The sequence below is a fragment of the Eurytemora carolleeae genome, unplaced genomic scaffold, assembly GCF_000591075.1.
Source record: "Eurytemora carolleeae unplaced genomic scaffold, Eaff_2.0 scaffold1380, whole genome shotgun sequence".
NCBI lineage: Eukaryota > Metazoa > Arthropoda > Copepoda > Calanoida > Temoridae > Eurytemora > Eurytemora carolleeae.
Window position 1 is genome coordinate 67,961 of NW_019397303.1, and position 17,711 is coordinate 85,671.

Consider the following 17,711-nt stretch of genomic DNA (forward strand, 5'->3'; position numbering starts at 1 on the left):
GAAAATTATGACAAAAGTAATTATGGCAAGTGTAATTATGGCAAGTGTAACCATTATGGCAAGTGTAACTTATGGCAAGTGTGACTTATGGCAAGTGTAACTTATGGCAAGTGTTACTTATGGCAAAGATATTAATGGCAAGTGTTACTTATGGCAAAGATATTATGGCAAGTGTAATTATTGTAATTATAACATTTTCGTTCAAATTATTTAAAAACCGCATTATTTATTAAATATTCTAAAATTTAGGAGTTCCACAACAGGAAATATGTCTGCCTGTCATTAGCCGTGGTAATCGTTTTATATCGTTTTTAAAACAAAACTTGCAAGATTTAAAAAAATGGAAAAACAATCAAAAAAAAATAACTGTACAAAACATTCGTTTTTGCATAATTGTAGGGTCGTGTTTTGTTAATATCTTGTGTCAGGGTCAAAATTTGACATTATACATAATAATAAATATTATTTAAACATTTAATCTCTTGAGATTTAGTGATTTAAAACTGTTTTTTCGTTGTCGATCAGGTTGAAGATTATCATAGTGAAAAAAAGCCCAGGAAACAGAAGTGGATGAAACTAGATGTTTTAAACTCCATAACTTCAAAACTCCACTTAAACTCGACTTTCGCTCCACTTTTGAATTCCAGTCACCAACAGGGTGAAATCCGGGTAAAAAACTCGACTTAAACTCTAATTTTTTAATCCCAGTTTTTACCAAGTTAGGATAAAAACTTGGATTTCAAATATCCACTTCAAAACTCCACTTCTGGAAGGCAAAAGTTGAGTTTTGCTCGATTTTAACTCGAGTTTTGTTTGCTGGGAGGAAATCCCACTCTATAAATGGAAGGTCACATGAAATACCGTCTACACTCTACAGTTCCTAGAACGCATCTTTATCCCATATTTATTGGGAGAGTATGTATATATAAATACATATTTGAGCAAATTTTTCCTTGATCCAGAATATTTATAAAAATATATGAGATGTTTTTAAAGAAACTGACGTAATTTCAAGGTTTAAAGGGATAATTTGTCTCTTTTGTCCCTTGATCTTATGTCTACAGTCCCTTTAAAAGCAATTATTTCAGTAATTTTTCATTTATTTTTTACATTATTCCTTAATTGTTTCATAATCATATATATTAGCTTTTTCTCATTTTCAATCACAAGTTTATTATTTTCCAAATTAGAATTAGTTTATCCAAAATTATGTTTAAAATACACAATGTTGATTGATATCTGAATGATGAATTTTTTTTTCTTTATACACTAGATCTCCTTGTTCGCCTGAAAATAACATGCATACTCATTTTTATATGCAGTGAGAACCAGAAAACGCTGGAAAAGGAAGACGACTGGACAAGAGATTTAATAGGTTGTTAGTAAAACTATTTGCTTTGTAACATCATCAAGTATACAAAAGTATTACTTTGATGTGGTCTTCGAGTTCCAAAGTTTTTTGGTTCTCACTGTATAGGCTTCCAAATTCTGGGCGCTTCGTAACATTCTTTCATGTAAAAGTTTTAGCTTTTTGAATGTTGCTTTACCTGCGACCATTTTTTCCCGTTTATTATTGAACAAAAACAACAAAAACTTATTTAATTTTTTAAATTCTAAAGATCTAAAAGTAGCAATATTGCAGCCACAATCTGTAAGGGATTGATTCGTTTGGTGTACTGTCCCATTTTGCCTTATATAGTCTGTAGGTGTACTGTACAGCTTGCTCTAGCTGCTTAATAAAGTCGGCCTGGGACCTGAAACGGACCGGAGTTTACAGTGCAAGAATAAGATCATATCAGTTCAAAAAAATATGTACTTTTTTACAAGAGTGATCACTCAATTTAAATAGGCTAAAACACGATTTTCTTCACGATGGAATGTTTTTATTATTTTTTTAATTCACGGGCAACGCCGGGCACTTCAATTAGTTGTTTTATAATTTGAGTATGGCGTATCCCTGCTGTAGGTAGGTTGACCAGTAGGCTACGTTGAATACAGCGAATATAAAGGGGAAGAGGAACCTGGAAATAGTCTTTTTAATCGTCCGGTTTTTTTATAATAAAACTTTAATAATTCAAAACTGTTTTCATTTTAAATTTTGGTTTTATTATGTTCATTTCTAAGGTATGTAGTAGGGTTATTCAATAGTATATCGTTTTAACACCTTAGAAATAAATTTTACTTCCTTTTATATAAAAACTAAACAGTGTACTTAATTTAGTTTATCGTGTATTGTTTGCAAACATTCAACACTGAACTTCCTTCTCATTATAGATTTTCCTTTTAATCAGAAATAATTTTGAGGAAGTTTAGTTTGGGCTGGTAGAAATACAGGTTGGAAACTCTACCTGGAAACTACATCAATTCTCTTGGATCGTATATTTCCAATACTCTTCCCCCTAAACATTTTAAAACTAGTATTACAGAGACGATGGTACGGAATTCTCTTGGATCGTATATTTCCAATACTCTTCCCCCTAAACATTTTAAAACTTGTATAACAGAGACCATGGTACGGAATGATACTGTGTGTGATTGCATACATTCATAACTCCCTGCACATGTAAACTTGTTTATTTCTTTGTCAAATATAGGCCCTAAAAAGACTATATTCACGGCATAAAACTTGATCCTAGTGTTTGTTTGAGCTACCCCTAGACATGCATCCCCCTAGAGCCAGAGACAGGCTCTAATTTATTAAACAGTAAACTTACATATATGTTCAGATTTTTTACTTTTCTTATCAATCGACAATGTCACAATTTGTCCATTTAATAATTATTTCTCAAATTCTTTCTTGTATCTTAATCTTATTTACAATATTTTTCATTTAAAATGATTGGTAATTATGGTCAGATGACTAATAGACAGCCTTCAGGTAGATTAATATAGATTTTGAACTTTTTTCTTAATACCAGTTTTTTAGGGGGATGCACAAAAAAGTGCACCCCCCTATGCTAAACCTCCACTACGCGCCTGTTCAAACAAGTTTGTTTCATGCTCATTTGATATTTTAACATAAAGGTTCAAATGACCCTTAAAAATAGTGCAAATGCAGAACATGAAAATGAACAAAAATATAGTTCAAATGAACAAAATAAAAATAGTGCAAATGCAGAACATGAAAATGAACAAAAATATAGTTCAAATGAACAAAAAAATTGTGCAAATGATTAAAAAAATAGTTCTAATGAACAAAAAATTAGTTCAAATGAACAAAACATTGGAATTAAAATTAACATAATTTTTTTAAATTCAAATAAACATGAAATATAGTTTTAAACAGGAACTAAAAAATTTTATACGTAGTTTTGGTTCATTTTAACTATTATTATGTTCATTTGAACTCCTAGCTGCAGCGCTTGGCCCCCTAGTCTGTCCTAATCGCAGCACTTGGCCCATAAATTGTCTTCACCTAACCTAACCCTACATATCGGCTATCAATTTGATAAATGTGGCCGCATCACTCGGTCCCCTAGCCTGTCCTAGCCGCAGAGCCTAAACTAACCCCACATCACTTTGTCAACTTGATAAATGTGGCCGCAGCACACTATTATTTTGTTCATTTGAACTTTTTTTTTGTTCATTTGAACTATATTTTTTGTATTTTGAACTATTTTTTGTTTTTATGAAATTTTTATGTTCAATGAAATATTTCATTTGAACTATTTTTCGTTCATTTAAACTATTTTTATGTTCATTTGAACTATTTTTTATGTTCATTTGATCTATTTTTATATATCCATTTGAAATATTTTTTTGTTTGTTTAAACTATAATTTTAAATTGTTTGACCTACAAACTTCATGAAATCCCAAAATTTTAAATACTACTGTATGTTAAAGAAAATAGTTCAATAAAGTATCGTGTTGATTTGAACTACAGGATATGACGTCATATCAGTAGTTTAAATGAACAATAGTTCAAATGACCAATAGTTGAAATGAACAATAGTTCAAACGGTGGTAGTTCAAACAGGTATCCACCAACCTGATCTGATCTTTAAATCGTCATATTTAAGAGTTTAAGGTCGTCTTTGTAGTCTAATCTTTTGTAAGTAACTCTGTACTTGTACAGGGATGTAGTAAACACGTACTCCATAACAATTTCTTGAAGCGTATCCATCCAAATACAATCTGTCTGCTATCAAACACAACCAGGACTGAATCCCATGCTCTAAATGCCACACAGGGACACAAGCGTAGCTATCAAAATCCAGCTTATAATCCAGCACTCTAAATGCCACATAGGGACACAAGCCTAGCTATCAAACAAGCTATGTATGTCGATCCTATATGATGTGTACGATCCGCTCTAAATGCCACATAGGACACAAGCCTAGCTATCAACAAGCTATATATATCAATCCCAAATGATGGGGGCAATCCGACCTGTTTATCAAAACAGGGTTTCAGGATTACTCTCTTGTAGTAAACAGTACAGAGTTATTCTATAAACTGAGGTGTATTTCTTAAGTTCAGATTAGAATTGGGTCATTAACAGCGTAATTACAAGTTATGCGCTGTTATATATATATATATAATGTATGTTAAACTATCACAATATGGGTATGACAGAGTTTTATCTATATATGTACATGGAATTGGTTAATCCCATTACAGGATTTGCGTAATTACTACTGGAACATTTACTATATGAACAATGTACAACATAATTTACAATTGCACTTCCTACCCCAGCAACCGATAAAACACTCTACTCCGACCTGCTTTTTGAGACTGTATACCAGCAATACTCAAAGCAGACCAGTCCATGGTGTGAATAAAAGGCTCTCTTAAGTCGAAGACTGGATATGCTTGGATCTTTCTTGCTGTAAACTCTGCTTTCAACTCCTTAAAATCCTTCTCCATATCTTCTGATCACTTCAATTTCAAGGCTTTCTTCATTGCGTTCGTGCCGTTTGTCAAAGCCGAGTACCTAGGAATAAAGCTGCTATAATATCCTGTGAATCCAAGAAATGAGCTTCTTGGGCGTGGCCATTTCTTTACATTCTTGATATAGTCCTCCAGCAACTATACTCCCTCCTTACTCACTTTATGTCCTAAATACTCTGATACTTCTGATTAAAAAATCTTGGTCTTCTTTGGCTGTATCTTGATCCCTGCTTGAGTATGAGCTTGTACTACCTTCTTCAAGTGCTCCAGGTGTCCCCACGGATCTGTAGAATGCACCAGCCATGGCCCGGTCCAGCATCCGGGAATGCACACTGCCTGCATTGGATAAGCCAAATGGCATACATATGTAGCAAAAGGTTCTGAATGGCTTATGAATGCTGTACAATCTCTACTTCCTTCCTCGATCTGAACACAGTGATAGGCGTCACACGCGTCAATCGACATGCATATTGTGGCATCTTTTAACTTCTGTAAATTCTCTGAAATTTTTGTTAACAGATAAGCATCCTTCACTGATGCAGAATTTAAAAGTCTTAGATCTGTTACCCATCTTGTCCTTCCATCTTTCTTCTTAAATGGTACTAATGGCTAAGCCCACAGACTATTAGCATGTTCAATTACCCCTTGTTCTATCCACTCATCTATCTCATCTTTCAAGTTTCTTTTCTGATCTGGGTTCAACAGCCTCACTATGGATCTCTTGGGAACTGTTCCTGGTTCTAGATTTATCTTTAACTTTACTAGATCTGTTTTCCCGTAATGATTGTTATGTAATGCCAGAGCTAAAGAATTGTCTTGAAACATTTTTATAACTTCCCCCTTCAGTTTTTCATCTTTGTAAAATATCTCATTCTCATCTTACTAAAAGCTTTCATGAGTAAATTTCTTCTTAATCTCTTCTGTTGGATAGTCAGATTCATGCATTGAATTAACATTTTTTGATAATTGTTCACTGTCATCTTCTCCCACTTCCTGTTCATGCCTTCCTCTTAACTCTTCTTTAAGCCAGGCCCTATTGACAATGTCTAAACTGTGAATTGTTCCTAATCTCTGTTGCAGAGATATTTCTACATCCTCCTTGGTGTGGTTCTCCACAATATGACTGGTTCCTTGCCTGACAAATGATAGATGGTTTCTGGAAGCACTAATTTTCTTCCTGGGTTTTGCTCTTCTGGTAGCATGGATTCTACAAAACCCTCTACCCTCCAATCTCCTTCTACTCTGACTCACTAATTTTGCGCTTTCTGCAGGAATGAACAAATTCTCTCCTGACCACAATTTCTTCCTGTTCTGGTATTGGTTCTGGTTCTTGAATTACTTCCAGTTCCTGTCTACATGGTTAACAGTCTGGGACTTGGTCAGGTTTTTCTCTGCTTTCCTGCTTGTCTACTCTCTTTTCCTTGTATATAAATAGAAACAGAGATCCTTTGGCAATACTTAACCTGAGCTGAAAACTTTAGAATGTGATATCCTTAATCTTGCTCTCTTAATTAATCTGAAGATTAAAAATGAGAGGAGAACAAGCCATATTTAATCTGGAGATTAAGAAAAAGAGTGGATTAAGCCTTAATCCCGATATCCACCATTCAAAAGTTTTCCGCTCACGTAATCTTGCTTTACTTTCTTTCCCGTTTATTTATTTTGCTTCTTGTTTCAGCATGAAAAATTCACTTTGTATTGTTTTGAGAATTCTAATCCCAAATTCACTGCATGATTTAATCTTTCTATCGCTATGGATTCCACTTCGAATAATTGGTCTAGTCTGTCTAGGTAGAATTTTAACGTTCTCCTATCCCTAGCACTTTAAGTCCTTTCCCTCCTTTTTTCCGCTGTTCCTACTCTCAAATTGTAATTGTTCCTGACATTTTTCCCCTTATTGCTTCCCAGAACTCTTTGGACAATGAAGTACACGTCACTAGATTCCTGGTATTGACAAATGCTAAACCATAAGTCCATGGAATAGAAGAGACCTACAATTGACGCGGCCCTCCCTACCATATTATTATTATACATGCTTTGTGCAGATGGTACTTCATTTGAATAAGAAATATTTGTCAATTATACCCTGTATGAAGTACCCATTTGCAAAGCTTGCTTAATCATATGGTAAGGTGGGCCGCGTCAGTTGTATCTCTTATTCTATTCCATACTCCTTGCATAAGTCTCATTCTTGTATCTCTTTTTCACATATGAGGTTTTATGGTCGTCTTCCTTGTTTTTAAGAATGATTACTTTAATAGTTTTACTTCTGCAGTTAAAAACTTATGAATCATCATGTTATATCCTTCATGAATTCACTGCCCTGCAGTTAAAAAACTTATGAATAGTCTTACCTGTGATATCCATAATTTATCCCCATCCACTGCATTGGATACATTGGGTCCTCAACTAATGGATTCTAGAACAAAAATGTTTTTAAAAAATTAATGAAAACTTTTTTTCTTTTCTTTCCCCCAATATTTTGAGATTTTCTTTAACTTAACTTTTTTATTGAAAGATCCTATTGTTTTTCTAATATTTACCAAAAGTATATTTGCCCCTTTAGATAGATGTCGTCTTCTTTCAGGCACATTCTCTCCATTAGTTTGTTCGTAATTCTGACGAAGCACGTCCTAAAACAAATACGTGTACATGAACAATTTTATCTGTACCATGCAATAAATATGGGAATAGAATATACATTTTAACCTTTATTGACTTGTATATTATATATTGTATTACGTAGAAGGTTTCCCAATAAACAGATAAGAGACGACATGTATATCATCTTTTTTGATACACACTTTTGTCGGATTTGTTGGACATTTTCTAGCTAGACTTCCTCGCCTAGCTACCCTGGGAAATCACAGATAGAAAATCGGATATTTGTTTTTATAGATGGGTATTAAACATCAAAGACGATGTTTTAGTCCTCTTTCAACTCTTATGCTTAGTAGGCCACTCGGTATAATGTGTTTTGAAGCCTAATTAGGTAAATGCACAGTGATGCATATGTTTGCCAAACCATACGCTGATAATTAATTTAATACTTAATTTGTTCAGTATTCTAAAATACTTGGTTCGTACCCCNCCATTCTTTTATATTACCTGATTTACTTCTTGAGCAAAATAGTTGGCTCGTTGTCTTCTGGCTGCACTGTCCCTTTAAACATTAAACTTTAAATCTAAATATTTAAACCTCTCACTGTCCCTTTAAACATTAAACTTTAAATATAAATATTTAAACCTCTGACTGTCCCTTTAAACGTTAAACTTTAAATCTAAATCTTTAAACCTAAACTTTAAATCTAAATATTTAAACCTCTGACTGTCCCTTTAAACATTAAACTTTAAATCTAAATCTTTAAATCTCTCACTGTCCCTTTAAACAATAAACTTTAAATCTAAATCTTTAAACCTCTCACTGTCCCTTTAAACGTTAAACTTTAAATATAAATATTTAAACCTCTGACTGTCCCTTTAAACGTTAAACTTTAAATCTAAATCTTTAAACCTCTAATTGTCCCTTTAAACAGAAACATTTTTTGCCGCTTCGCTCATCATTTCTAATGGAATTTCTAACTATTTTCTCATTTTCGACTTAAAGAAAGTGAGCTAGTCATTTTTAATGTATTTTCTCAAAAAAACCAGTCTATATGTTACTTCTCATGAGTATTACAATACATAAATCATTTAAGGTTACACAAAACCTGACAACCTAAAAAGAATAACAAGTAACGATAAGGATTGTATTGGACTATTAGGACTTTTGCAGACTATAAGAGGAAAATAGGCAAACAAGGACAGAGGGACTATTTTTGATTATGGACAAAGAAAACAAAGTCTAATACTGCCAGGAACATACTTACTACATAGGACTGCACAGACCTACGGTTAAGGGACTATATAGTGAAAAATAGGACTAGTGGATGAATTACAGAATACTGGTGTAGACTGTAATAGGTAACTTTATATACATAGTGAATATGACTAAGCCAGGGACTAGCAGACACTAAAAATACACGAAAAGACACTAGAAGAACATACACTTTGGCGCTTTGCGCACATGTTTAATTAATTTACTCGTGTCGTTCATTTTAAAGCTGTTGGAAGCATATTTTTTTCAAAGAAAAGAACAAACCATGGATATTCTAAGAATTTCATATATCATTGAGCACAGAGCCAACCCTTCAATTATTAAAAAATGCCGTTTTTTACTTGAAATCCTGAAAACAGCGCTTTCTTTTAGATCGACAGAGGGGGCTAGCCCCCTGTAAGCCTGCGTGATTTGTTTTGTTACATTTTGTATGAATATAAATTAATTTAATTTTAAATTTAATAATTATATATTCTGCAATAATAATTATATATATATGTAATGTTTTCTAGCAAATGAGTTAAATTAGAAAGTTCCATAAATTTCGCGACATTTCGTGATTTTTGTTATTTATTTCCGAAGAATAAAAATCCGTTAAAGTTTAAATTGAAAAGTTCGTTTTCTGATTCCATGAAAACTATTAAGATTTCAGGGGTACACCCCTCAGGGATGTATATTATTAAGATTTCAGGGGTACACTCCTCAGGGGTGTATATTTTTCAGCATCATTTTTGTAGATCCGGGGGGGGGGGGAATAATTATTTATTTTCTCTGGAAAATAATTTTCAAATATTTTTCCGCTCTGCGCATACATACGAACTTCTGGGAGAAAAAGTTATTTTAAAAAAGGAAAATGATTTTTGAAGAAAATATACACCACTGGAATATTGTATATTTTTTAGTAAACTTTTACTCAATCTTTTTATGTTATATAACACTGTAGATACATGAAAATGTATAAAAACTTTAAAAAGTCAATTTCAGTTGTTTTCTCTTTTCTAAATGAACTATGATCTTGACTGTAAAAAATGTAATCCGAATTTAATTAGAATTCAGCATAACCCCCTCTCATTTTTCGTGAACAGTCCCTGTAAGAGTCTCTAAAAATTTGGTCAAAAGTCCCTTTAAAGTTTTGGGTTTATAATGACATAAAGTTCTATAAATCAAACAACTAATTTAGCATAATGTCTTGATATTTATTATTGAATATATATATCATACACTGGGTGTAAACAAATTATGTTTAAATATTTCAAACTGATTTTAAACTTTTATTTATCTAAGTGAATCAATTTCTTGAAATATTCTTCGTTACAAATTTTCTTGAAGAGATGACAAATTTAAATTTAAAATATATTAGAAACTTAGTTAAAAGTTTTCTAGAAAAAATGACCAATTTTTAACACCACGTTTTTTTTAGTAATATGTATAATATTAAATTAACAACTATAGTTTCTAATAGTCTTGATCATTTATTACAACACATTCCCTTGAAAAAAAAGTATTTGATTTGGTTAATAATTTGTTGAACATATTAAATGTTTTAGACTTAAATTATTACAGATCTGACCCTATATATAGTTTATAAATGATGATATAACTTTTCTATTAAAGATTAGAAACTTAGATTTGCAATCGGAGTTGCACAAATATATCAAAGCATCACAATTGATGGAATTATATGTACTTTATAATAAATATTGCGGAATTTCCCCCGATATTTCGTGGTTTTGTCTTTTGAGATAAAATCAGGGGGGCTGGATCTTAGCTACCTCTCCGTGTGTATTGGCCTGAGTGTACACTTGGGATAGTTTACTGATGAAGGATATTACGAGATTATGACCTAATGATACAGTACAAACATCAAATATGCAGTACGCTTTCGGAGTACAAGTGTATGGGGAGGTTTTCTCTCTTGAATTTTACTCAGCTTCTCAGAACAGTTTATTAAGGATGAAATATTGCTCTGTAAAAGACTGTAATAGTACGTATTCCTATGAAAATGGAATCCTGTACACGATAAATGAATAGTGGATTTTAATAGTTACATGGAAAACAAATTCTCCATTTGAATATTTTCAGAAATCACCCCCAGTACTGTTTTATACAGATTGATCTTTGGAAGAGAAGTACATGGCCTGTACAATTAGTAAAGGATTGGCGTACATCATCTCTCTATTTACTATAACCTCGTTGGATAAAATCATGTTCTAGAATATAGCTACATGTCGATAAAAGGGACTATAGGCCAAATTTCAAGTGACCCTTCATTTATAGGCCAGGAAAATAGATATGCCTAGTTGACAACGGTACCCTTTTAACCTTTGTCTGATCATCACCGACAAAGGAATCCGCGTGTTTATATCTTTTTCCAATTATCGGAAAACTGAAAAAAAAATAATATATAAAAAATTGAATGACTGCAGATTTAGGGGGAGAATGTTTTTATATTTTTTTGTGGTGTTAAAGGATTAAGGAAAACTTACGTTTTAGTTTATTAAAATCTACATTATTTTTTTCAACTTTTGTTTGCTTAAAAGTAAAGCTGCGAGTACTTTTATTTAAAAAATTTTATTTTTAATTTAACTTGGTAAATTAAAAGTTCTCATATTTATTCCTAACAGTACTATTTTGAAACTTTGTTTAACTGTGTATAGTAACTAAGTGTGTTCTCAAACAGTTTTTATTGTTAGATCGTGTCTAATGGACAATTGAAAATAATGCTTTAGTAAAACATTATTATTTACCCCCCCCCCACCACTCCTAACCCCCTCCTCAAAGCTTTAAATGGGATCCTTGCTTGAAAGCAAAGATTGTATCTGTATTGGACGGAATTATTCTGTACATAGATCATGGTAGGAAGGTCGAATTTTTTTTGAAACAGTTCCGGCGCTGTCCTAATATTATAAAAATAAAATAAAATGGCACAAATTCATCCCTATATTTTTGCAACACATAATGTCGTAGACCTTATAGATATTTCAAACTATGAATTCTGCTAGATCAAATAGTGTATGTTTGAAATATCAAAGCTTTAAACAATCTGGTTACAAATATGAAGTAATTAGAAAATTTGAGTTTGTGGGAAAGACACAATTCCTTTACGCAAAATCCCAGGAATATAATAGGAATTCCGGGAAAATAAAGTGTACTGCAGTTTCTGGGGGGGATGATTACAAACAGTTTCTGCTTTGTTTACATTTCTCCCAGAAACAATAGTACATATAACTTTGTGGAAGTTCCTTTTATATTTCTTGGAAAAATATATCCCCCACCTTTCATCAATATATTTTGGAAGAATTTTAAATAGATACTGTTATTATTTCTATTATATGTTTCTGTAAAAAATATTGTTCATTAATATATCCTCCATAGATTACCTTGACGCATTATTTAATCATGTGACGCAGATTAGTTTCTATAAATCTATGTATCTCTTGCTTGTATTCTTTTTCCTGAGGGGTATGGTTAAGTATTAAAACTTGCCAAAAAAGTGTATTAATAGGATTAATTCTGAGAAGCTAATTAGTTCGCCAAACAAACCATTATTTCTATTGAAGGGTCATTAAACATTACTTTTTTTCACGGAAGGGTAAACACTTTTTAGCCAATGAAAAACTAAAGATTTTGTTATATATGTTTTAGCAGATTAAGATATTATTATATATCAGTCAGATCTTAATTAACTAAAGATGATAGTATTTATCCTATGTGTATGTTTTTAAAAAACAAAGATGTGCTCATGTATTTTTCATGTCTTCAGAGTAATAAAAACATTGTGAAGAGAATATCAAAGAAACTATTGTCTCACGCAGTGATTTTTAACTCAAAATAATGCGATTTTTCATTTTTCACTTCTGTAAATTCAAATTTGAATAACTATACATCTACTTGTATGTATGTATGAGAAATAATACAATTTAGTTTTGTTCAATTTCGCAAGCTAGATATTCTAGGAAAAATCTTTAGTTTTGCTTATTTTTTTGTCTTAAGACGGTGTGCATCGAACATGGGTAAACTACAGAGGATGGAGTTATGACCGGGGCGTCTAACAAGTTGGTTTTAAAAAGCTCAAAGCCGCAAATTTCCTTCAAAAAAGATTACTGAGATTAAGATCTAGCCACACTCCCTTCCTATGAATATCCATAAATAATAACCCCAAAATATCCATTTCGATTGATCGATTATCTCGAAATATCCAACAATATCCAGCTGTAAATTTAGTAAGTACCGCCCCGGTCGGTCCGGGTCAACACTCCATCCTGTGTAGTTTATCCATGGTTTGGGCGGATGACTATTAGCGAGGGGGCGGTGAAGATCTTAATTATACATACATGTGCTGTATTCTCACAAACATTAAAATATCTTCTCTTTTGTAGACTAAAGACAAAGATCAGCTAGGAGTGCAGACAGAGGTGAAAATATTCCCCCCCCCCACCCCCCTCCACATATAATTTCTCCAGTCTAATCTCTCAAACTTTTTTAAATTAGGAACATTTCGTTCGAAATTTTGAACAAAATCTTATATTTGGGATCTCTTACAAAATTTCACATTCCTAACATTCTGTTAGTTATTTCTACCGAAATCTTTGTAATTTAAAAGAAAATGTTTTTAATTTTACGAAATTCCTTTAGAAGGTTCAATATTACGAAGAAATTGTCAAGGATTCGTTAAACAGTAAATAGATACAAGTTCAAGAGTGCAAAATATATTTGCATTAATTGCTAGGGACGAAATTCAATAAATTGAAGAGAGGCCGCTGAGCTTCAGGTGGTAGCTAGCTCAGCGGCCTGATTTGTTTAATTATACATCTTTTTGTTCGTTCAAAAGCTACTAAAAAGCTGTAATTAATGAAATGACCATTTTATGCTGAAAGCCTTAAAATGTAGTTTGAGACCGAGTTTAAAGAATTTGAGCCGCGGCTTAAATTTGAGACGCGACTCAAATATTATTGGTTTTACTTAAAAGTGTATTTAATGTTTCAAGATTTAAGCCGGCGCTCAATTAAAACCAGATTTTTGTGGATTTCAGACACGGCTCAAATTCATTAAATTCTGACTCTGGTTTCTCACCTGATAAATATGGCTTAAATATATTTACCTAAGAGCATAGTTTACAAGAGCATACTCCATTAGAGCAGAGAATACAAAACCTACACACACTCCCTAAACAATATTAATTATAATTAATTCTTGAAAACTTTCGCAATCCCAACTTTTAAAAAATATTTTAAGAATCCAAAACTGTGAAAACGATAAGAAATTGTAATTAGCTGTGGGTGTAAATTGAAAAAAAATGGTTAACCTTTTGAAGTCTAAATACAGATTTGACGTCAGTGTAAATTTAAAACAGTAAATTTTTGCCAATTTTTGTCAGTTAAATTTTTTTTAGATGTGGGCATTTCCGTTTTTAGAATTTGTTTAATGAAAAGTCCACCACTCTGGGCCGTAGTAAATTTGATTTCGAACACGACCTGCCCAGTTTGTACCGGCCTGCCAGATAATAGCGTGTACTGACCCGATCCTATGGTAGCTCGGTTCTTGACCATATTCTGTACAGTACGTTGCCCTGTGACAACTCCCATGGCGCGTTCAGACTTTTCAGTACCCTGCCTAATCCTTCCTATTTGACCGACCCCACTGGCTTAGTCCACCGTGCCACTCCCCGGTTTAATTAAACTCTGCTCATATTTATATATAGATGTTAGCTATAGCTGGCTATACATCTGGAACAAATTTGCTGACATTTTTTAAGGGAACCAAGGGGTAACCTGAGTGTGGTATAATCTAAAAAATTAGATTTTTTTTGTTCACATTGGATGAACATTAAAATGGAAACTTATTTGGTAAAAATTGTAAGGTTCGTTTAATCAAAATTAAATATTTTGCTACAGTGAGAGCCAGAAAACTATGGTACAGAAAGACAACATTACAGTGTATTTGGTGTCATTACACAGAAAAAAATGATTAGTAACTTACTAAACCACTTATTCAGTTAAATGGGTATGCTTGAGTCTAAAATGTCGTCTTCTTATGCCACAGTTTTCTGGTAATCCTGCTGCATATGAATATTGTAAAATAAAAGATTAAGTTTAAATTCAATTTTCTTAACATTTGAGACTGAAATGTCAGTGAAGTTCAGTTTATGGTATGCCACTACCAAAGTTTAAGTTGAACTTTTTGTTATTGAACGGAATTGCGCAATAATTAATTGCATTTATTACGTGCCATATGGTTCAAATTAAATATTATCAAAAAATTGAAACACAAACGCAAGAAAGTTGGACGGAATTGCGTGCAATTAAATTCACAAGCGCGCAAAGACTCGCTTTTGCGCGCAAGAAATATCCACTTGCGTTGGAAACCCTAGGGACACCCTGTATTTTTATGTTTTTTCCCAACAAAATAATTGCACAAGTTTTTCACTAATCTGTCTTCAATTACTTATTGCAGGAAACCGTGTCAAAAAAAACTTTATTTTAAGCAAGAAAAGATATTTCATCTTTTAAAAATCCAAAACCTTAAGCTTGTGCTATAATTTTGGACAGCTAAATATGTGAGAGATATATCTATCAAATCCACGAAGTTTAAAAGAAACTAGGTTTTCTGAAAAAACGCTATGATTATCTGAACAAAAATAATCAATTTCCCCCGGACCAAAGAAGCTTCGTTGAGCAGCTACATTAGCTTAATTTTGTTTCTAATTCCAAACTTGGGTTGTTAGGTCTATGGTAAAATAAATAAGGAGTCCCTTTTCTGATTTTCATTTTCATGAATTTGTGAATATTCATAAAAATCAAAGAAAATTTTGTACATATTCTTAGGGGGAAAACTAAACTTATTCATATTTAATAATAACTGAGTCCGAATTTAATGAATTTGAATGAGAGTCGCGTCTTAAATCCGCCAAAAACCGGTTTCAATTGAGAGCCGGCTTGAATCTTGAAACATATAATTTTAAGTGGAACCAACAAAATTTAAGCCACGGCTCAATTTTTTAAATTCGGTCTCTGGATGTGTTATATGAGCGCAAATCAATTCCGTAATGAAAATTATGTTGATGGTTTTTAAATGAAATTTCAATCAACAAAACATAACATAATCATATACTCTAGTGTATACACTTTCACTAATAGGGTAAACTACAACGAGCAGCAAACTTTTTAAGAAAAGGAAAAACGAAACCGAGTTTGCCGAAGCTTATTTGGAATAATGAAATTCATTAGAACAATCACGGTGAATTAAGAAAGGTGATTTATTCATATTTTATGTCTGTACATTGAAATACAATTTTAAACCTTTCTTTTCAAAAGTGTGGCCCGATCTTTTTCTGATTTATAAAAATATTATTTATGATTGTTTTTAATATGAATTTATGAAAACAAATCTGACCTGCCAGACATCAATAGCTTTGGTGTACGCTACAGGTGGCAGGGTGGATGCTACACGAGCCGGTACAGCCTATATAGTTAGTAGTTTAATCACCCCTAGTCCTACACGAGCCGGTACAGCCTAGATAGTTAGTAGTGTAGTCACCACTAGTACTACACGAGCCGGTACAGTCTAGATAGTTAGTAGTTTAATCACCCCTAGTGCTACATGAGCCGGTACAGCTTAGACAGTTAGTAGTGAAAACACCCCTAGAGCTACACGAGCCGGTACAGCCTATATAGTTAGTAGTTTAATCACCCCTAGTCCTACACGAGCCGGTACAGCCTAGATAGTTAGTAGTGTAGTTGCCACTAGTACTACACGAGCCGGTACAGCCTAGATAGTTAGTAGTTTAATAACCCCTAGTGATACATGAGCCGGTACAGCCTAGACAGTTAGTAGTGAAAACACCCCTAGAGCTACACGAGCCGGTACAGCCTAGATAGTTAGTAGTTTAATCACCCCTAGTGCTACATGAGCCGGTACAGCCTAGATAGTTAGTAGTGTAGTCACCACTAGTGCTACACGAGCCGGTACAGCCTAGATAGTTAGTAGTGTAGTCACCCCTAGTGGCTACACGAGCCTGTACAGCCTTAGTGTAGTCACCCCTAGATAGTTAGTACTGTAGTCACCGCTAGTGCTACATGAGCCGGTACAGCCTAGATACTTAGTAGTTTAGTCACCCCTAGAGCTACATGAGCCGGTACAGCCTGGATAGTTAGTAGTGTAGTCACCCCTAGTTCTACACAGTACATTATTAGTAGTGTAGTCTAATGCTACACAGGCAAGTACAGTCTAGAATACAGTACATGATCAGTGGTGTAGTCACACCTAGTGCTACACAGGCAAGTAAAGTATAGAGTACAATACATGGTAAGTAGTGTAGTCACTCCTAGTGCTACACAGGCAAGTACAGCCAAGATTATCCTACATGGCCAGTAGTGTAATCACATGTAGTGCTACATAGGCAAGTAGAGCCAAGATTACACAAATGTTATTGTTATCCTTACTTAGATGTCACTTTCAGGCTTATTTTTCAAATATGTTCGTTTGTCTGGTTTGGTTCAAAAAGGTATATTTCTGCCATAGTTCGGTTCAGAAGGCATATCATCAATATGCCTGATTCACCTATAGTTCAATTGAATGGGCACCAGTAATCTGCGTGTTCAAGAAAAAATTAATATTGAAACTGCCAAACTTAATTTATATATTATTCAGGCGTAGAAAATGTCAAGTCTTTCATTCTGCAGAATTAAGGATTCAATACAATACAACTTTATCAAATTGAATATATGTTTATTTTTTAAATTAGAAGAACAAAATTAATATTGCGTTGTTAAAACTGTTTCGTTTTGATGCAAACTGGAAAGATATATTAAAAATATAAAAATATAAAAATATATGATAACATATCATATAAATATAAGTTAAAGTATAAGTTGTTGTCTAGAAGAGGTGTCAATATAAAAGTAAAAGTTGTTGTCTAGAATAGGTGTCAATATAAAAGTA

At 33.0% G+C, this 17,711-nt stretch overlaps 1 protein-coding gene across 1 annotated transcript; it reads right to left on the bottom strand.

The window, feature by feature from the left end:
- Positions 1 to 1,261: 1,261 nt before the first annotated feature.
- On the bottom strand, positions 1,262 to 16,957 carry LOC111713383 (glutamate-gated chloride channel). Its single transcript, XM_023488232.1, has 9 exons — positions 16,886 to 16,957; positions 16,164 to 16,232; positions 13,873 to 13,937; positions 8,003 to 8,057; positions 7,438 to 7,527; positions 7,249 to 7,313; positions 2,349 to 2,399; positions 1,958 to 2,021; positions 1,262 to 1,287 (listed from the first exon to the last, which is right to left on the bottom strand). Exons 1-9 carry the CDS (start codon positions 16,955 to 16,957, stop codon positions 1,270 to 1,272), a joined length of 549 nt encoding a protein of 182 aa, XP_023344000.1. The 3' UTR covers positions 1,262 to 1,269.
- Positions 16,958 to 17,711: the final 754 nt, after the last annotated feature.